General features: G+C 47.3%; 1 protein-coding gene across 1 annotated transcript in view; it reads left to right on the top strand.

Moving 5' to 3' along the window:
• The window catches only part of GTF3C1 (general transcription factor IIIC subunit 1), a 1,928,973-nt gene that overhangs the window by 1,147,776 nt on the left and 758,464 nt on the right, over window positions 1-22,733 (top strand). Inside the window, exon 23 of the mRNA XM_069210709.1 lies at window positions 21,854-22,051. Within this exon, the coding sequence (XP_069066810.1) occupies window positions 21,854-22,051 (198 nt within the window). The remainder of the gene's footprint in view (window positions 1-21,853; window positions 22,052-22,733) is intronic.

Raw genomic sequence — 22,733 nt, 5'->3', positions numbered from 1 at the left:
CTGACGTCAGTTCCCTTTTTTCCGTGCCTTCGACGCTAATGTTTTTTTCCTAGCTCTTGTTTTTGTTTCAAAGGTGTTCCCTTTTCTCTCTAGTTACTATGTCTCCTCCTAGGAAGTCGGGGTTTACACATTGTCGGGAGTGCAGGGGTCGCGTGTTGGTTACGGACCCTCACAATGATTGCCTTTGGTGCTTAAGTTCGGAGCATGACGCCGGAGTGTGTGTCCTGCCAAAGCATGAATCCGAAGGCACTGAAGGAGAGAGAAGCCAAACTCTTTTTGGCTAGAGCGAAGAAAGGGCACAGAAGTCATCGCAGATAGTCTTCTCGCACATCTTTGAAGAAGCATAAGAAGCGGCGCCGCCACGGCTCTCTGCTTCGTCGGCTCGAAATCAATCAAGATCCAGGTCTCCATCTAGACGGCGCCGTGTGACGTGGGAGGTTAGTCCTACCGTGACTCCACATCCTCAAAGCCCTCAGGCTTCTCCGGCGCTATTGGTCTTTGAGGTGGTTGCGCCTCAAGAGAGTCCATGCTTCTTGCCTGGGGTGCAGGATTCTGATGCCCAGCTGGCGCAAGTGCCACATGAAGATCAGCCGTATCCTGCCTTCCCGGCTCCGGCGGCATTTTTTAATGCCATGTTTAACATGTTCAATGCTATGGCCCCTGCTGGTGCACCAGCTGGTCCCACGGGTCCTTTGACATTTACATTGGGCTCCCCGGTCCCTTATAAGGCAGCACAGTTCATGCCCTTTTATCCGGCTGAGGGTGCCGGTTCGGCGCGGATGACTTCGCCTCAAAGGCCTACGCCGCCAATGACATCGCCTTATAGACCTGCGACTCAGATGACATCGCTTTATAGACCTGCGGTGCCGGTGATGTCGCCTCATGCACAGTCGATGCTGATGACGGAGCCTCAGGTGTCCACAGCACCGATGAGATCAGCTCCGGCGCCGGATGGATCCGAATTGGATCGTAGTGTGCCGCCTCCTTCTCCTGGTCTGCATCGATCAGTCTTGAAGCTGGTGTCATCGTCAGCTAACTCTGTTGACGCCGAGGTTAGAGCCCAGGTTGAGGTCTCGCAGAAGAGCACTGAGGCTTTTAGAGGAACAGGAGTATCAAAGACAGCTACTAGAAGAAGGAGAGATTGCTGAGCCATTGGGGGAATATCAGGGCCTAGACTCGGCCAGTGGGCTAGACACTTCCCCAGAGTGGGATCTTTCATCTCCAGGGGAGTTTACAGAGGAAGCGGCCTCTTTCCATTCTGTGGTCAGGAAGGCAGCAAATTTCTTGGATATTCTGTTGCCGGCTGCTGAGGTTAAAACAAATATTTTGACTGAGGTCCTGCATCCTTCTTCGGCTTCAGCAGAACCCCTGCTTCCATTTAATGATGCTCTTACAGAGCCTATTTTAGAGGTATGGCGGAAGCCTGTGTCATCCCCAGCTGTGAACAGATCTGTGGCAAGATGGTATAGGGTGGCTCCAGGAGATACGGGATTTCTGTCAAAGCATCCCACTCTGGAGAGTTTGGTAGTTTGGGCCTTATGTTCCACACGTCCTGCACCGGGCTCCTTCTCTGTTATTCCTTCGGACAGGGAGTCCAAGAGAATGGAGCAGTCGGCCAAGAAGACTTTCTTCCTGCAGTATGGCCCTGAAAGCAGCAAATGCTACTTGTGTGTTAGGGAGATAAGTCCCCGCCCTGATGGACACGGCTAAAGCTTTGGTTCCAGACTTGCCGCAGGAGATGCAAGGACAATTTGGTGAGCTCCTGTCAGATGCTCAAGCTGCGGCTAAACAGATTATCCAGTCTGGCCTGGATTCTACAGACTCAGAGGCTAGGACGATGGGTACCTCAATCACTACCAGGAGGCATGCGTGGTTGAGGTCCTCTGGCTTTTCTACGGATGTCAGACCACTCTATTGGACCTGCCTTTCGATGGAGCAAAGCTGTTTGGAGCTAAAGCTGACTGCCTTAGAGAGCTTTAAGGACAGTAGGGCCACAGCAAAGTCTTTGGGTCTGCAGGCTTACACTACTACCCCTTTCAGGTCCTTTCGGAGGTTCAGGGGGTTTGGGCATAGAGCAGTTTATCGTGGGAGTCCACAGTCCAACAGCCTGCCAGCCTGCCAGCCTCCCATATAGATCCTTGAGAGGGCGGGGGTGGGTTCGGACAAGAGGGGCCACCCAGCAGCACCCTGCATCATCCTCTTCCTCTGGGGGACAACAACAAGAGAAGCAGACCTAGTTTTCTGCCCATTTTGAGCCACACTTTTCCTGTAGGTGGAAGGTTACATCTTTTTCTCTGTGAGTGGGAGTTAATCACATCAGACTCCTGGTTTCTAAATATTGTGAGGAAAGGATACGCTCTCCTTTTCAGGAATACCCTCCCCCAATCCCTCCCCGTTCCTCGTTTTGGTAAGAAGACCATCTCCTGTTGTTGCAGCAGGAGGTTCAAATCCTGTTATTAAAAGGTTCAGTGGAGTTGGTTCCATAGCAGGAAAGGGTTCAGGGTTGTTATTCAAGATATTTCCTGATCCCCAAGAAGGATGGTCGATTGAGACCTATCCTGGATCTGAAGATTTTGAATTGGTTCCTCAAACAGGAGAAATTCAAGATGCTGACTCTAGTGCAGGTACTTCTGGTGTTGAACAAAGAGGATTGGATGGTGTCTGTCGATTTCCAGGATGCTTACTTTCATATCCCTATTCTCAAGTCGCACAGGAAGTATCTCCGGTTTGTGGTGGGGTCGCAACATTACCAGTTTGCGGTCCTTCTGTTTGTTCTTACTTCAACACCTCTAGTTTTCACGAAGGTGATGACTGTGGTTGCAGCAAGTCTATGAAGGAAGGGAATATCTATTCCCTTACCTGGATGATTGGTTGATCAAAGCCAAGTCTCCAGAGCTCGTGCTGCATCACTTGCAGATGACAACTCAGTTGTTCAGTCTGGGCTTTTCGGTAAACGTGCCCAAGTATCACCTGGATCCCTCTCAGCGCCTCCTGTTCATAGGGGCAGTACTTGATACAACATTGAATCCTGCCTATCCTCCGCCTCAGCGGATTCAAGACATTCAGGTGTTGATTTCAATGTTTCAAAATGGAGCAGTTGTTCCAGTCCTCAAGATCCTGCGCCTGCTCGGTCTGTTCGCGTCTTGCATTCTGTTGGTCACTTATGCACGTTGGCACATGAGGGCTCTCCAATAATGCCTCAGCAGGCAGTGGTTTCAAGACAAAGGGGATCTCGGGGAGTCATCGATCTCCAGAGATGCTGCAGCGGATCTACGATGGTGGGCTGTGGACGGCAACCTTTCCCAAGGAAGGCAGTTTTCACTGCCGCCTCCGGTGGGCACAGTCATAACGGATGCTGCCACTCTAGGGTGGGGAGCTCATCTGGAGGACCTGGAGATCAAAGGTCTTTGGCCTCCAGTGGAGCTGACTTTTCATATCAATCTGTTAGAATTGCGGGCGATACGTCTGGCTCTCGAGGCCTTCCTCCTGTCCCTTCGCAGTCAGTCAGTTCAAGTCTTGAAGGACAACACTACCGCAATGTGGTATATAAACAAGTAGGGAGGAGTGAGGTTGTACCTTCTCTGCAGAGAGGCTCTGCAGCTCTGGTTCTGGGCTCAGGACCATCAGGTTTGCTTGGTAGCGAATCATCTGGCCAGAGTTCTCAATGTGCGGACAGTCTCAGTCGGCATTTCTCGGCCAACCACGAGTGGCATCTTCATCCGGATCTGGTCCTTCACATCTTTCAGATGTGGGGTTCTCCGCAGATAGACCTGTTTGCCAGTCAGGAGAACGCGCACTGCCCGTCGTTCTGCAGCCTCCAGTATCCGGTGCAAGGAGCTTGGGGGGACTTGTTTTAGGTGTCTTGATGGGACCAGTTGCTTTACGCATTCTCCCCTCCCCGATACCCTTGATTCCTCGGGTTCTGAGGAAGATTCGCCAAGATCGGGCTCAAGTCATTTTAATAGCTCCGGATTAGCCGAGAAGGGTGTGGTACACAGACCTTCTCCAACTCTCACTGTGCCCTCCGTGCCGTCTCCCTCTCCGTGCAGATCTCCTCTCGCAGTCGCATGGGCAGGTTCTACACCCCCACCTCCAGAGCCTGCACATTCATGCCTGGAGATTGAACAGGGCAATCTGAGTTCTTTCTCTCTCCCACCAGGCGACACTCCACTAAGACTGTTTATGCCGGAAGGTGGGTAAAATTTGGGGCTTGGTGTAGAGAGAAACAAATTGATCCCTTGAGGGCATATAATGTTCTGTTGTTTGAGTTAACTTTAGCACAGAAAGGTTGTGCAGTTGCGACTGTCAAAGGCTATTTGTCAGCACTGTCAGCATTTCTTTGCCTTCCAGATCAACCTTCCTTGTTTAAATCACCTATTGTTACGCTCTTGAAAGTTTTAACAAATACATTTTCCCCCACTCCGTTTCTTATACCTCAGTGGGATTTAAATCTGGTTTTGACTTTTTTCATGGGTTCACCGTTTGAACCCATGCATTCTTGTCCTTTTAAGATTATTAGTCTTTAAGACAGTTTTCCTGATAGCTATTACGTCTGCTAGGCGTGTGAGTGAGCTTCAGGCCCTTAGTGTTAAACCTCTCTTTACTTCATTCTTTGCTGACAAAGTGGTGCTGAAAACCAGGGCGGCTTTCCTCCCTAAAGTTGTCATTCCTTTCCATATGGGGCAGTCTATTACCCTTCCATCTTTCTACCCTCCTCATCCTTCAAAGGAGGAAGAAAGACTCCATCGTTTGGACCCCAGAAGGGCTCTCAGTTTTTATATTGAGATAACAAAGGTCTTTCAGTTGGAGGACCAACTCTTCGTTGGATATGTAGGAAAGATGAAAGGCAGAGCGGTCCATAAAAGAACCATATCCAGGTGGGTCATTCTTTGCATTAAGATCTGTTACTCGTTGGCAAAGAAGGTTCCTCCTGAGGGTATCAGAGCTCATTCTCCCAGGGCTAAGAGTGCCACTTCGGCCCCGGCTAGAGGTATTCCAGTGGTAGATATTTGCAAGTCAGCAACTTGGGCTTTCTTCCGCGCTTTCGCAAAGCATTATTGCTTGGACTCAGAAGTTAGGAGGGATGGCCATTTTGCATGTTCTGTGTTGCAGGAGTTCTTGGTGTGACTGGTCAGGCGCCCACCTCCGAGTGCGGTACTGCTTAGGGACTCTATTCATAAGGTGAGGAATCCACAGGTAGTTGTATCCATCAGAAGAACAAGTTACTTACCTTCGGTAACGCTTTTTTTGGTGGATACACTAGTTATCTGTGGATTCCTCACAGTCCCACCCTCCTCCCCGCTGCCTTATCTGGTCATACCAAGACTTCTGTGTTACAAGTGTATATATGTAGTTGTAATTGTGTTACATCAGTATGGTTTTATGTGTGTATTCATTTGAGCTATCCTGAGGTCGGGTTTCACCTGTTCACTTCAAAGGCATGTAAAAAATGGGTGAAACTGACATCAGCGAGGACCTATTATTGTCACAGTGACGTCAGACGGAGTCGCGTGTGGAGCTGTGCAATTGTGACATCCTCGTTGATGTTGAGAGCTTGGAAGAAGCTTTTCCGTCGAATGCTGGCGCATTGGGAGAATTCATAAGGTGAGGAATCCACAGGTAGCTAGTGTATCCACCAGAAAAAGCGTTACTGAAGGTAAGTAACCTGTTTGTTACAAACACCACAAAAGAAGATGGAAAATCACCTGATGAACCACCACAAGAATCACCTTAAGGCTGCACTTAGACACTACCACCATCAAATAAGAAAGACCAACAAAAAGACCCTGACACTGAGAATCACATCTCGCTCCAATAACTGCAAGGGACTTTTTACCATTGTCAAGGAATTCACCAACGACAACCCAAACCATCACTCTTACACAAGAACTCTGCAACAACCTCACTGATTTCCCCCATAAAAAAACATCACCAAGATCTACAGCAACTTTGAACCCCAGCCCTCAATGCCCCCAATCAACCTTCCCAGCCTGCAAACCTCAACCAAAGACTACCAGCTAGCAGACTGGAGCCCTCTTTCCATCAAGGACACAACAGCAGTAATGAAGACAGTCCACTCAGGGGGTCCCACAGACCCCTGCTCCACCATATCTACAACCTGAGGAGAGCTACGATCAGCACTGCACTAACTTCAATCATCAACACCTTCCTGAAGACAGCCTCCTTCCCAGATTGTTGGAAACACACAGAAGTCACTGCCATCCCCAAAATCCCCTGAGATGAAAGTACTCAGCAACTAATGACTGTTCTCGCTGCTCCCCTTCCCAGCCGAAGACATCGAGAATGCCATCAACAGACAGCTCTCTGCTGAAACTCCTGAATGAATCACTGACAGGATTCCAGAACAATCAATGCACCGAAACGTTCCTCGTTGCTGCCACAGACATACTCCTCTTCCTTGACTGTGGACAGACTGTTGCCCTCTTCCTCATCGATCTTTCTACCACTTTTGACAATGTAGGAAGTTGGCTCTGTGTATATACTATTTCAAAGTAAGAAAGTGTGTGCACAGAGTCTAAGGGTTCCCCTTAGAGGCAAGATAGTGGCAAAGTTAGATAATTCTAATGCTCTATTTTGTGGTAGTGTGGTCGAGCAGTAGGCTTATCAGAGGGTAGTGTTAAGCATTTGTTGTACACACACAGGCAATAAATGAGGAACACACACTCAAAGACTTAACTCTAGGCCAATAATCTTTATATAGAAAAATATATTTTCTTTATTTTTAGAACCACAAGTTCAAGATTTGAAGTAAATACATAAAATGCAAGGTACTCCACACAGGTAAGTTAGGAAGTTTGAATTAGAGCAATAACATATACATTTTTTGTTAAAATGGCAATAAGCTATTTTAAAAGTAGACAGTGCAAAAATGAACAGTTCCTGGGGGAGGTAAGTATTGGTTAGGTTGTGAGGTAACTAGGACACCTACAAGTCTCAGTTCATGGGCATAGGCAGCCCACCGTTGGGGGTTTAAGGCAACCCCAAAGTTACAACTCCAAAGAGAGGGACAGGGAGTTTAATGGTCCAGTGTAAAGTCTCCGAGTATAGTTAATCTCAAAAACAGAGTACACTGTTCCAAGGGTGAGAGGCAGGGAAACCTAAATGTTTAGGAGCAAGAGCCCTCACACATCCGATCGGATGTCATGCTTCATCATCGGGGATGCTCCTCGTCAGACCAGCGCTCAAATGTCAGACGGGCTCCCCAAAAGGGGGCTCTTTGCCAGAGATCTTTAGTACTGACTGCCGTAATAGAATATGTTGTGGACACTACCTATCTGCGTACATTAAAAGAACAGGAGAGAAAGGATATCAAATTGGCTCGAAACCTAGAACAACATCACTAATTTATTCAGTTAATATAAGGTATAAGCCAAGATTAAAAACAAGTCAAAAGTGACAATTGAGAAGTCATGCTCAGTCACTCTCTGGATCAAAATGTGAGTGAGAGGCAGGAAATTATCGCAAAACCTCTAATCATGGGTCAACATGTTTCGCGTCTCGGGAGTCCAGCAGGATCCATTGACGCTCCATCAGGACCAAAATACACAAAACTTCTCCCCTAACAAAAAACACAGACAGCAATACTTCACCCTAGTCTATATACTAAGGAACAGTCACTTACTTTAAGCGAACTGTGCGTCTGGTCAGACTAGAAATAAAGGTCGCCCTGTAAAACAAGGGGGTTTTACGTGTATATTAAAGCGAAGTTGCTTGCTGGTATTTACCCATCTCGTGGCAAACAGTGCAAACAAGTGGAGTCAGTGCTCTGTGGTAGTGGGAACACAAAAACTATATTAAGGCTTACCATCCCCATTTTGGAATACAGCTCCTTAGGAAGACACATGCCTAGGACTGATGCTGTTGCTATCGAAAACATAGACCACAAACAGAATACACACATCATACAAAAAACTATATAGGTCTGGAAAACAAATTATGAAATAGACATGGGCATTCTATTGCTGTAAAAGTCTGTAAAGAGCACCCAGTGCGGTTATAGCACAGTTATTACAATCTTAAATAATTGTAAGTCTACAGGTGTTAGATAAAACATTAGACGTCTACCTATAAATATCAGGTAGTGAACAATGGTAGAAAGCAAAAATGTCACCATGCTAATAAATATGCCGCATGAAAAGAGTCAAGTCCACTCAACTCAGAAAAGTACTACTGTCTTGGCTGGACATTCGTCGAAGAGTGCATAAATCCCACACTCTTAGCAAACTTGCGCAAGGTTGCAGACCGCCAAGGAAACTAAGTGGCCGGCAGTCCTGCCAAAATAGAGAAAGAGTGCTCACAGTTACACAGCGGGTCCGCGCCGTAGGACCTACCCTCTGGCAGTGCTCCCGAACAATGAACCCGGAGCCCTGTCGGAGCAGCATATACACGGAGAAAGCCAGAAGTCAGAGAATCTTCCGGCTTGCACGCTCAAAGGCAATTAACATAGAAAATGGAGGGGATAATAACCTCTCTCCATCGGACTTTCATAAAAATAGAAAAAGGACTCGTAGTGACGGTGAGTATGAAGGTTCTTAGGATTAACTGAAATCTGATTGGAATCATGTGATAGCATAGAAATGAAACTTCAAAATAAGGGATACTTAACTCATCATAATAAAAAAAAAATGATGAAATAATTGGAGTCATCTCTGAAACACAGACTAGCAAAATAAGTCCAAAAAGTACACTATCATCACTAGACACAAATACTTTACTCATAATGGTGCAACCCATACAAAGAGAGCAGCCCTATAATATAGCTCACATTGAGGCAATAGAGCCATGGTTAGAGAACTGGAGACAAAGTCAGAAGTAAAAATAAAAATAAATATAAAAATATAAAAGTAAGAAGGTGAATGTTTTTTAGTAACTAACCCCTCAAAGTCGATGGTATATGTTACTGGGAAAGACGGATCCATGGTATCTCACCATTCAGTCCATGTATGCTTGTCCCTAATTTGAAGACCCAACGCTGTTCGATCCTAAAAAGTGAGTGCAAGTTATTAGAACTAACTTTAGGAGCATCCAGGATCACCCACCATAAATCATCAGCACTGTGGGGGTCTTCTAGAAAATGTGCACAGAGTTTAGTAGTGACGCACCCACACCTGATGTTAATCCGGTGTTCATTAATTCTTACTTTGGCTGGGCTAGTGGTCATAGCAATGTGTAACGTAGGTTACAAGGACAAGTGATCTTATAAATACAGTTGCGAGTGTTACAATTGGTATGTTTTGTCAGGCGCCATCTTCCTATGGGTTCCAAATCAAGTGTCTCCAGATGCTTAGTTAGAGGGCAACCGTTACACTGGCCACATGGATAATGACCTATCACTGGAGGGAGGTTCCACAGAGTTGTTTGTTGGAGTTATCACGGTCTAATGGTGGGCGAGTAAGAACCACCATATCTTTGATATGAAAAGTTCTCTTAAATGCAAATAAAGTTTAGGGATACAAATACCACCACTGACTAGAATAGACCCTCCTTTATTGTTCAATTTTTTTATATCATTTGACAGCGGGGGAATACGCCTATAAACGCGTCAAACTGGTGTCTGGTTCCCTTACAGTAGTCGTCGGAAGGGTGTCTCTTTTGTTTTTTCTGGCCCTTTTACGAGCTATGTTGACAAGTTTGAGTGGGTAATGTCGCTCGTGAAGTTTAATCTGAAGGTCACTTGATTGAGTCTCAAACAACCGTGGAGTACTACAGTTGCGACGTAAACGTAGGAATTGGCTATGTGGTAAGTTGTTGCACAAAGACTTAGGGTGGTGACTGTCGTAAAGAAGCAAACTATTGCAATCTGTTGTTTTGAGAACCCCAAAGTTACCACACCAGCAGCTTAGGGCTGGTCGGGTGCAGAGGTCAAAGAGGTGCCCAAAACATAGGCGCCTATGCAGAACAGGGGTGCTCCGGTTCCGTTTTGCCAGCAGGTAAGTACCCGCGTTCCCGGGGGCAGACCAGGGGGGTTTTGTAGAGCACTGGGGGGGACACAAGTAGGCACAGAAAACACACCCTCAGCGGCACAGGGGCGGCCGGGCGCAGTGTGCAAATCAGGGGTTGGGTTTTGTATAGGATTCAGTGGAGGGACCCGGGGGTCACCCTAGTGGTGCAGGCAGGGCACAGGTGGGCTTCTCGGGCCTGCCACCACCTGGGCTAGGCAGAGGGTCGCCTGGGGGTCACTCCTGCACTGATGTTCGGTTTCTTCTGGTCCTGGGGGCTGCGGGCGCAGTGCTTGGTCCAGGTGTCGGGTTCCTTGTTACAGGCAGTCGCGGTCAGGGAAGCCTCTGGATTCTCTCTTCGCTGTGGGGGTCCAGGGGGGTCGTCTCGGTTTACTCACTGGGTTGCAGTCGACTGGGAGTCCTCCCTGTGGTGTTGGTTCTCTGGAGCTCGAGCCGAAGGCGTCGGGTGCAGAGGGTGAAGTCTCATGCTTCCGGCAGAGACTTCATGTCTTTGTGAGGTCTTTGAAAGCTGCAGAAAAGTTGCAGTATTGTTGCTCTATGTTGAGCAGAGCCGCTACTTACTGGAGTTTCTTGGTCCTTAGGTTCAGGGCAGTCCTCTGAGGCTTCAGAGGTCGCTGGTCCCTGTTGGATGCGTCGCTGTTGCAGGTTTTCGAGTCAGGAGACAGGCCGGTAGGGTTGGGGCCAAAGCAGTTGTCGCCTTCTGTCGTCTCTGCAGGGCTTTCAAGTCAGTAGTCCTTCTTCTTAGTTCAGGTTGCAGGAATCTGATTTCCTGGGTTCTTTGGTGCCCCTAAATACTAAATTTAGGGGGGTGTTTAGGTCTGGAAGGGCAGTAGCCAATGGCTACTGTCCTGGAGGGTGGCTACACCCTCTTTGTGCCTCCTCCCTGAGGGTATGGGGGGCACATCCCTGCTCCTATTGGGGGAATCCTCCAAACTTAAGGTGGAGGATTTCTAAAGGCAGGGGTCACTTCAGCTCAGGGCACCTTAGGGGCTGTCCTGACTGGTTGGTGACTCCTCCTTGTTTTTCTAATTATCTCCTCCAGCCTTGCCGCCAAAAGTGGGGGCAGTGGCCGGAGGGGCGGGCATCTCCACTAGCTGGGATGCCCTGTGGCGCTGTAACAAAGGGGATGAGCCATGCCAACCTCACACTGTCTGTGGCATAGGTAAGATACCCCTCTAGCAGGCCTTACAGCCCTAAGGCAGGGTGCACTATACCACAGCTGAGTGCATAGGTGCATGATCACTATGCCCCTACAGTGTCTAAGCAAAACCTTAGACATTGTAAGTGCAGGGTAGCCATAAGAGTATATGGTCTGGGAGTCTGTCATACACGAACTCCACAGCACCATAATGGCTACACTGAAAACTGGGAAGTTTGGTATCAATGTTCTCAGCACAATAAATGCACACTGATGACAGTGTACATTTTATTGTGAAATACACCCAGAGGGCATCTTAGAGATGCCCCCTGAAAACATACCCGACTTCCAGTGTGGGCTTACTAGTTTTTGCCAGCCTGCCACACACCAGACATGTTGCTGGCCACATGGGGAGAGTGCCTTTGTCACTCTGTGGCCAGGAACAAAGCCTGTACTGGGTGGAGGTGCTTCACACCTCCCTCTGCAGGAACTGGAACACCTGGTGGTGAGCCTCAAAGGCTCACCCCCTTTGTTACAGCGCCACAGGGCATCCCAGCTAGTGGAGATGCCCGCACCTCCGGCCACTGCCCCCACTTTTGGCGGCAAGGCTGGAGGAGATAATGAGGAAAACAAGGAGAAGTGACTGCCCATTCAGGACAGCCCCTAAGGTGTCCTGAGCTGGGGTGACCCCTGCCTTTAGACATCCTTCATCTTAATTTTGGAGGATTCCCCCAATAGGAATAGGGATGTGCCCCACTCCCCTCAGGGAGGAGGCACAAAGAGGGTGTAGCCACCCTCAAGGACAGTAGCCATTGGCCCTCCCAGACCTAAACACCCCCCAAATTGAGTATTTAGGGTCTCCCGGAACCGAGGAAGATAGATTCCTACAACCTGAAGACGAAGAAGGACTGCTGACTTGAAGCCCTGCAGAGAAGACGGAGACACCAACTGCTTTGGCCCCAGCCCTACCGGCCTGTCTCCCCACTTCAAGAAAAACTGCAACAGCGACGCATCCAACAGGGACCAGCGACCTCTGAAGCCTCAGAGGACTGCCCTGCATCTAAAAGGACCAAGAAGCTCCCGAGAACAGCGGCCCTGTTCAACAAAACTGCAACTTTGCAACAAAGAAGCACCCTTTAAAGACCACACGTTTCCCGCCGGAAGCGTGAGACTTTCCACTATGCACCCGATGCCCCCGGCTCAACCTATGGAAAACTAACTCTACAGGGAGGACTCCCCGGCGACTGCAAGCCCGTGAGTAGCCAGAGTTGACCCTCCTGAGCCCCCACAGCGACGCCTGCAGAGGCTCCCCCTGACCGTGACTGCCTGCTTCAAGGAACCAGACGCCTGGAAAACACACTACACCCGCAGCCTCCAGGACCTGAAGGAACCGAACTCCAGTGCAGGAGCGACCCCGAGGCGACCCTCTGCCTAGCCCAGGTGGTGGCTACCCAGAGGAGCCCCCGTGCCTGCCTGCATCGTTGAAGAGACCCCCGGGTCTCCCCTTTGATGCCTATTGAAAACCCAACACCTGTTTGCACTCTGCACCCGGCCGCCCCTGTGCCGCTGAGGGTGTACTTTCTGTGCCTGCTTGTGTCTCCCCCCCGTGCCCTACAAAACCCCCCTGGTCTGCCCTCAGAAGTCGCGGGTACTTACCTGCTGGCAGACTGGAACCGGGGCACCCCTATTTCCATTGAAGCCTATGTGTTTTGGGCACCACTTTAACCTCTGCACCTGACAGGCCCGGAGCTGCTGGTGTGGTAACTTTGGGGTTGCCTTGAACCCAACTTTGAACCCTGTGCTTTACTTACCTGTGAACTTAGCATTTACTTACCTACCCAAGGAACTGTTGATTTGTGCACTTTGTCCACTTTTAAAATAGCTTATTGCCATTTTTGCCAATACTGTACATGCTATTGTGATAATTCAAAGTTCCTAAGATACCTGAGTAAAATACCTTTCATTTAAAGTATTGTTTGTAAATCTTGAACCTGTAGTTCTTAAAATAAACTAAGAAAATATATTTTTCTATATTAAAAACCTATTGGCCTGGAATTGTCTTTGAGTGTGTGTTCCTCATTTATTGCCTGTGTGTGTACAACAAATGCTTAACACTACCCTCTGATAAGCCTACTGCCCGACCACACTACCACAAAATAGAGCATTAGAATTATCTGTTTTTGCCACTATCTTACCTCTAAGAGGAACTCTTGGACTCTGTGCATGCTATTTCTTACTTTGAAATAGTACATACAGAGCCAACTTCCTACAATCTTGTAATCCAGGCTTCCTCTTCTTTTGACGCGTTCCCTTCCATACCCCCGGATAGGGAATCCAAAAGGCTGGAACAATTTGGCAAGAAGTTGTTTTCTTCCACCAGCCTCGCACTGCGGTCTGTGAACACTGCATGTCTTTTGGACCGTTATACCCACTCTCTGTGGGATACAGTTGCGCAGGTCCTGCCTCAGATACCGGAGGAGGACCGTGCCATTGTCTTCCAAGCAGTAAAAGATGGGAGAGATGCTGCAGAGTTCACTATCCGTTGTAGGCTTGATACAACCTACTTTCTGGGCAGATCAGTTGCCACAACAGTGGGCTGACGGCGCCACGCCTGGTTACCCCCTTCTGGCTTCTCGGGGGATGTCTAAGAGCCACTCATGGACATGCCCTTTGATGGCACCCGTCTCTACGGATACAAAGCAGACTCTGCCTTGGACAGATTCAAGGATTCCCAGACTACGGCTCGGTCCCTTGGTCTTTCTTCCGTCACACGCCCACCACAGTCCACTTTTCGTCCCTTTCGTGGACACGGAAGGGGCGTCCTGTCGCGTCCTCTACCCATCCACCGTCCCACGCACGCTGGACAGCCTATGCGTGGCCGAGGACGCGGAATCCCACGTGGTCGTGGTACAGGGAAGCAGATGTCTGTCCAGTCCAACTCTGCCCCCGCTGCAGCCTCCAAACCCTCCTAGTCCGTCCCCTCGCTCCCACCCAGTTGGTGGCAGGATCTGCTATCACCTGCCCCACTGGGAACATATTACCACGGATGGATGGGTTTTGCAGATTATTTGGAAGGGCTACTCCCTCTCTTTCGAATCTGAACCACCACACATGCCACCAGCCTTCCATCATCTTCCTGAGGATCATTTGGTGCTTCTCCACAAGGAAGATACAGCTCTCTTGGCCAGGGGAGCTATGGAAAGGGTCCCTGTGCCAGAAGTAGGTTGTGGTTGTTATTCCCGCTACTTTCTGATACCAAAGAAGGACAAGGGCTTACGTCCTATCCTAGACCTTCAGGACCTGAACTACTTCCTCAAGAAGGAGAAATAAAAAATGCTCACCCTGGCTCAGGTTCTTTCTGCCTTGGACCCAGGAGACTGGATGGTAGCGTTGGACTTGCAGGATGTTTATTTCCACATCACCATCCTGCCTGCCCACAGACGTTACCTACGATCCGTGGTAGGTCACGAGCACTTTCAGTTTACCGTGCTTCCTTTCGGCCTTACCAGCACCCCTCGGGTGTTCATGAAAGTGATGTTAGTGGCTGCAGCTCATCTGCGCAGGTTAGGGGTCTCAGTCTTCCCCTACCTCGACGACTGACTATTGAAGGTGCCTTCGCCCCAGACAGTCGTCTCCCACCTTCAGACTACGGAGAACCTCCTGCACCAGCTGGGTTTCACTATAAACGTGCCAAAGTCACACCTGACTCCCTCTCAGGCACTCCCTTTCATTGGAGCTGTTCTGAACACAGTGCAATTTCGGGCTTATCCTCCCGACAAAGCGAGTCCAAGACATTCAGGCTATGATTCCAATCTTTCAGCCTTGGTCTTGGGTTTCAGTGAGACTGACTCTGAGGCTGCTGGGCCTCATGGCTCCTGCATCCTGCTAGTAACACATGCCAGATGGCATATGCTGGCTCTGCAGTGGGACCTGAAGTTCCAGTGGGCGCAGCATCCGGGAAATCTCTCCGACATGGTCCAGATCTCGGAGGGGACTGCGAAAGACCTGCAGTGGTGGCTTTCAAATCCAGATTGGGGCTACGGCAGATCCCTCTCCTTTCCCCAGCCAGATCTCTCTATAGTGACAGATGCGTCACTTCTGGGTTGGGGCGGCCACATGGGGAAGGTGGAGATCAGAGGCTTCTGGTCTCCGATGGAGTCGGGACTCCACATAAATATGCTGGAGCTCCGTGCGATCAGGCTTGCGTTGAAAGCATTCCTTCCCTCTCTCAAAGGGAAAGTGGTGCAGGTGTTCACGGACAAAATTACCGCCATGTGGTACTCCAACAAATAGGGTGGGGTAGGGTCCTGGACCCTTTGTCAGGAGGCACTACACCTCTGGACATGGCTGGAACATCAGGACATTACCCTGATGGTTCAACATCTGGCAGGCTCTCTCAATGCCAGAGCAGACGAACTCAGCCGCCGACGCACAGTCGATCACAAATGACGTCTCCATCTGGAGGTGGCACAAGGTCTCTTTCGCAAGTGGGGAGAGCCTTGGTTAGATCTGTTTGCTTCCACAGAGAATGCACAATGTCAGCTGTTTTGCACGTTGGAGTTTCCAAGGCAGCACTCGCTCTGAGACTCTTTGTCTCGAGTGGAGCTCCGGCCTCCTTTATGCCTTCCCGCCTATCCCTCTTCTGCCTAGAGTTCTCAAGAAAATCAAGTGCGACCAGGCCCAAGTGATCTTAGTGGCTCCGGACTGGGCTCGAAGAGTGTGGTGTCCAGAGCTATTGAGCATGTCCATCAATCCTCCACTCAGACTGCCTCTTCGGACGGATCTCCTGTAGCAGCAGCAGGGGACGGTTCTCCACCCGAACCTGTCCAACCTCCGCCTTCATGTGTGGAGATTGAGCAGCAACAGTTGACGGCATTTGCCTTTCCACCCAAAGTCTGCAATGTTATCTTGGCAGCCAGGCGTCCATCGACAAAAAACTGTATGCGCCTGTCGTTGGAATAAATTTGTGGCATGGTGTACCAACAAATCTGTTGACCCCCTTTCTGCCCCCCTGTCAGAGGTTCTTCTGTTCATTCTTTCTTTAGCCCAGCAGGGCTCTGCTTTGGGCACCCTTAAAGGATATTTGTCTGCCATTTCTGCCTTTCTTAGGCTTCCTGATCAGCCCTCACTCTTTAAATCTCCTATTGTGAGTAGGTTCTTAAAAGGGCTCACCCACTTATTTCCTCCCACTCTGTTTATCATGCCTCAGTGGGATCTTCATCTTGTACTTACTTGTGTTTACTCCTCTTTGAGCCAATGCATAATTGTCCCTTGCGACTCTTCACATTCAAAACTGTCTTTCTGGTCACCATCACCTCTGCTCGCAGGGTGAGTGAGCTTCAGGCCCTTTCTTCAAAGCCTCCATACTTGTCTGTACACCCTGACAAAGTGGTGTTACGCACTAGAGCTTCCTTCCTTCCTAAGGTGGTTACATTATTTCATGTAGGCCAGTCCATCACTTTGCCTACCTTCTACGCATCCCCACGTCCTACCCATGAGGAGGGAGGAGAGACTCCACCGTCTGGACCCAAAGAGTGTTGGCGTTCTACCTCAATCATACTAAAGATTTCCGGGTAGACGATCAACTCTTTGTTGACCATGTGGGTGCGAAGAAAGGGAAGGCAGTGCAAATGCGTACCATCCCTCGATGGGTGCTTCTTTGCATCAAACTGTACTACGCTTTGGCTAAAAAGCAATCTCCTGAAAGCTTGCGTGCTCATTCTACCAGAGCAACTGCTGCTTCCACTGTGTTAGCACACAGAGTTCCTGTCCTGGATATCTGTCATGCAGCCACGTGGGCATCCCTGCACACGTCTGTTAAGCAGTACTGCCTGGATAGTCAGGTCCGTCGAGACATCTGCTTTGGTCTTTCGGTCCTGCAGGACTTTCTAGTATGATCTTGGTTCGCAGTCCACCACAGAGGATGGCATTGCTTGGGTATCTATTCTAAGGTAAGGAATCTGCAACTAGAAGTCTCCAACAGATGTACAAGTTAACTACCTTCGGTAACAAAATATCTGGTAGAGACATATTGTAGTTTCAGATTCCTTACTGCCCACCCATCCTCCCCGCTTGCGAACTGATTACTAGGGACAGGGATTCCGTCTTTCAGGTCCTTAGCTCTGGTGCACCAATCTCAGTGTTCTTAGCGGCTCTGTGCTCTGGTGTGGAAAGTCGTTAAAAGAAACTGACGGAACTGCGCGATGGCATCTATGTACTACTCCCGACGTCATCACGGCGACCACGACACCTGCGGAGTCGACCAACGCCACCTACCGACGCGCAAGGGTTTTGCTCAAAGAAAAATCTCCAGACGCCTGGGGGAAATTCTGCGGTAAGGAATCTGCAACTAGAGTATGTACCAGATATTTAATTACCGAAGGTAAGTAACTTGTATGTTTGCAGGTCCCTGAGAATACGTGTATGTTCGACTGTCCAAAGTTTACTTGAAAAGTCAGAATGTATTCAGTCATATAAAGGTTTTATGTGTGTTGCATAGTCTGGAATGCAAGTTCTGCCAAAATGTAGGAAATCCTATAGAGACTGGAGTTTTTTAATGGTATTTGGAGGTTGCAATTGTGCGCATTTTTCTAAGAATTCTGTCGTTAGGCTCTTTCCTTCACTTGACAGCTCATATCCCGAAAACAGGACGCTAAGGAAGGCTATTTTTGTTTTTTCTAAATTTAATTTGTAACCAAATTCAGCAAATCCCACAACATTGAGGGCTACCCGTCTTAAATGCTGTAGCAATTCATCATCCGTGAGATAGATATCATCTACATAGGACAATGCTTCAGGGTCAGTGTCGGGCGGGATCAAAGTCACATGACCTGTGAACAGTCCTGGACTGTTCTTGTACCCCTGGGGTAAACTACAGAATTGTTTCTGGGAGCCTAGTGCGATGAAACATGTTAAGTCTCTACTCTCAGGCTCTATATTTTGGCAGAAGAAACCATTGCAAATGTCCAGTGTTGTTTTGTATTTCTTACACACTAAGTTGTTCATAAGTGCTGTGCTATGTGAGTTTTGTATAGGATATGTTCGTGTATGACTGTTTAAATGTCTGTAGTCAAGGAGTATTCTATAAGAATGGTCCGGTTTAGCTACTGGGATTAAAGGATTAATCATTGTGGAGACGCAGGGTTCAATCACGCCCTGGTACTCTAGTTGTGTGAGAATCTCTCATGGTGCTTTAGCATCAAATTTTATTGGATATTGGGGTTGAGGTTAGGGTTGATTTTTAATAGGAATTACATGGTGTAGGGTGGGGGGATCCTTGCCCCATCCTCCTTGGTTGTGATACAACTCTGGTGCCTGCGCCAATGCCCAATCGATGGCATTGGATTCTGCAAGCTCTTCGGGAACAAGAGGCGAGAAAGAAGGTTTGATAACATTTTCCCCATATGGGCAGGTACGGACAAATTCAGGTTGCCAGTCTTGTTCGGCCAACAAAATATCATATATATTTACTAAGCGATCCCAAAAGATTCTATCTATTGTGCGTTCAGTGTCTTCTTCTAACTGTAGCGTTACTTTGTACACCCTATCAGGCCTGGAGAGACACGCATGTCTGCAATTTCTACTTGTAGAAGGTCATCAGTTGCTTTCACCTCTAGATGCTCTAGAAGACTCTGGTGAACTATTGTGACCTCTGTCATTCTGTCTAATAGCGCTAGTGCCCATTTCTTTTTCTTCAATAGATCCCTCTTCTTGAGTGGCATGTCGAACTGCAGCTGCTGCCACCTTTTTCTTTTTAAATTGGGGTTTTTGTTGGGGAGGTTTCTCTTCCTTTTTAACAGAAACCTCCGTTGAGTGTTGTGATTCCTGTCTCGGTTTCACGTACTCTGTTCCTCGCTCCGACCGCCCACCTCTCTCACTTTGTTTTTCAAATGAGCCCTGAAAGGAACGAGATTGGCGTGTATCAGTATACTGATATCTGTCAGGTGTTTTTATATTGTCTCTATTTCTGAGATTATATCTCTTCTGTGGGGTTTGCATGTGCGGAGAATCTCTGCTTTCTTTGTTAGGATTTTTTTTTATTTTTTATCCCAGCGGTTCTTATTACCCTCAGGAGCTTCTTGCAAAAATCTTCATTAGATTTACCCTGAAGTTGTGGTTTTATTGGTCTGGCCCCCTGACCAATGATAGAGTAGGTCTCCGCGATAATCTTTGGCAGCTCACGCTCTTGATCCTGTTAAGGAACATCCCAGAGCTGCACGTGCACTGCTAGTGCGACCGCTTCCCCTTTAAGGTTTGCTTAAGATGATTGAGGACACTGTGGCAAAATTGCCCATCAATTGCATCCCCAAATCTAGGGCTGGGGCACCCTTGTATTCATCTTGAATCTGTTTTAACACTTCCAATAAATTGGCAAGTGTCGGTGTACCGTGTGCGGTAGTGTAGAGTGGCGCAAATACCGCACCCCATGTATTACAGTTATCTGTTGTGGGAACCATCCCGAATGGCAAGCCCATTGTTAGTATTCTATGTTTATCCTGAAGTCCCGTATGGGGAAATACTGCTTTCAGTGTATTTATTTTTTGAGCAAACATAACAGAATTTTTTCCCGCTTGGTGGGTACTTTACTCATGATCTAATGTACAGCCGCAGGATAAATACCTGACTTCACTGCATGTGGTTGCGCTGGAGCAGCACATACTGGGTTTGTATTTCAAACTGTACTAAACGTCTGTATATTGCCATCAAATCAGTATATAAACAACAGACTTCAGCCACCGTTAGGTTCACTGCAGCATGGTGAGGTGTATAAGTAGCCAAAAAAGGCCAGGTAGGACCACTGTTACTTAGAGGACCTAACCTTACAGGTAAAATCGTGTGGGGGTAGGGCGCCATCAAGCCAATTATTATGTTCTTGATAAGATAAAGGTATACCTAAATATGCTTATGATCTGTATTGTCCAGGTATGTTTGCTGGTGTATAATGACGAAATGTGTTTGTGTTCCCATCAACTGCTGGAAATGTGACCCAAGAATAGAAGAGTTCTGTCCTATAAGCTGCATATGCGCCCGCCACAAATGTGACTGGACTCCCCTGGACCGTTAGGCCATTTGCCAATAAATGTGCAATCAGGGGTTCTCTCATATTGACTGTAATTGCTACCTGTTGCGGATTCACCCTATTAGATGGTAAATTTGTTCAGAGATAAGCACACCAAATGGGGATTTTCCTTTTAGAGTTCAAGCTTGAACAACCTCCAGCATCAGATAGGCTGCCCTACTTAGCTGAGGAGAAATCCTCACTACCACGGACATCTCCGTATATATTACTGAGGTTTCTTTGTATATAGTGAGACAGAGATACTCAGGCGGACCTGATAATTAGAGCCTGACCAAACGTTGGCGGTGCCATGTCATGTAGGCTCTCATTATTCTAATGAGACTACTGGATTTTGAGCTACAGAATCGCTTGCGGTGTGGGAGACTGAGTCTGACCCACTACAGGTGACACCTGTCGCCCCAATCCGGTTTTTGCTTCGACTAACTAGCAGTGCCTCATCTCTAACCAAGGGCAGAGATGATTGGGCAGCCGAGCGCATGACATAATTGATTCCTCAGGAAAATCGTGGTTACTCAAAACTCATCTGTTTCTCTCAATTACATCAGTCTCACATATACAATGACAAGCAGATGCAGTAAATGTTTCAATAAGATTTTAATGAAGCGACTGCATCTTAGATAGCAAAGCATGTGCTGCAATAAAAAGGACGATACATCATGATAAGATTAGAATAGTGACAAGGAGAATAAAGCATAGAAATAACGCTACCATATTGTCACTAGAGACAATAGATTAATTCCTACCTAGGCTATAATAGAGCACATCGTGTTAAGCTCTAATTCTGCCCTTCAGCTTCCCCTGGGAAGACATCATCCCCCATACCTGAGCAAAGGCCTGAAGTCTGCATAAACAGCTGTAGTGAAGCATTCAGCAATCAGCATACAGTCATGGTTCTCTGGCTGGAATCTCCATCTAATGTGTAAGGGAAGTGTTTATATAATAAAACAGCTGATGTTCTGAGAAAAAATCCCTATGTAAGGATGTGTGTTTTTCTATGAATGTCAGAGACAAAACGTGTACCATGTTCACCAGCAACCTATCTTACTGCAGCCTTAAAAGAAGCATAGAAGTGAGCAAGAATGTCGTGTTTGAGAACGTAGTGCTGGCCTAGGCACAAACAGCTAGGTAGTTAGAAATAAAAAAAGACCGCAAAAGTGGCTATTGTAAGAATAATAAAACGAAGCTGAATAAACTGTATCTCGATTAAAGTGCACATCGGCAGGCCTAGTATGCTAAAATAACGTGCATGGTGCTATAACTAAAATGGCTACACAACAGTGTGACCTATCCAGACCCAGCTTCTTTGCATGATTTCTTCATGGGCAGGGAGTTGGGATGTCTCCTGCCAAAGGTCATTGTTGTTAATGGTGTTTGTTTTCATAGTTCCTAGTGAATTGTAAAAGAAGCTTGCAAGATTTAATGTTTGGCTTATGTTTCACTTAAGAATTAGCATAATTATTTACTGATCTTTTTTATTTAACATATTCCTTGCCTGATAATTCTGAGTGGTAGACTGAATCATTCACACTTTCTGTATATATGCACTTTGTTTTACATTCAGACTTAAACGGTTCTTTAACCGTTCAATACATGTTGTGAATTAAACATAAAAAGTGTATATACAGCGAACACTTTGTAACATGTTGTATTTTTCAGGTACTGGATTAAATATTTTAAAGGATATAAAATCAACACCTGCAATACTTCCTGATGAAGGAGATCACATGAATATTCAGATTGATGAAGAGTACATGCGAAATATTGCAAATAAGGGAACAGGTGGGAAACATCTAAAACGTAAGCGCTCTAAAAAAGACAATGGGAGGAACATAAAAATAAAGAGAAAAAGGGAAGGTAAGAAATCCATAGTTACTACTGTTAAAAATTGCTTTTTTTTTTGTACAGCTTCATGGAACTGAAAAAAGTAAGTATGCCTCAGCTAAGTTTATTATGTATAGTTTACACTTTGTGCCCCGGTCATCTTTTTATTATGACTGTCAAGTATATTCAGGTTCTTCATGCCTGGTGTATGTTTGACTAAATAGCTAATCTAGTTTGTAAATTGCGGAGTTCAGAGTTATGTGAGCTGGTGCAGTATTTGTTTTCACTGCTTTTTGAACAACACATACATGTCATTTTGTTGCTGCTCCAAGTCAGCAACTTTGATCTTAGACCAAATCTCTTTCATTTTAGGTCCACTTTTACTCTTCCAAGATGACCTCCAATTCTAAGAAAATTCAAAGGCATACTAGCTCCCCACTTACATGCGTAATGCTTTTTTTTGGCAAATCCATACTAGTTTTTGGGGGATGTTAGTATATTTGTAAAAGGTTGGTTTTGTTGCGTTTGGCCAACTACATGCACATGTGCCTAGCTTGATGAGAACAAGAGGTCAGTGAGTACTGGACCATTTCAGTAAGACCAGTGCCCATTGGCTTATGATTCAAAGACCATGCATCTTGTGGTAAGGATGAGCTAATGCAATACAAAACACGGAAGTGGAAACCCAGAGTATTGGACCTGGCCCCCTCTGCAG

Source organism: Pleurodeles waltl, chromosome 10, assembly GCF_031143425.1.
Source record: "Pleurodeles waltl isolate 20211129_DDA chromosome 10, aPleWal1.hap1.20221129, whole genome shotgun sequence".
In the NCBI taxonomy this organism is placed as follows: Eukaryota; Metazoa; Chordata; class Amphibia; order Caudata; family Salamandridae; genus Pleurodeles; species Pleurodeles waltl.
Note: the sequence above shows the minus strand (reverse complement) of the source record. Positions and strands in the feature narration are given on the sequence as shown.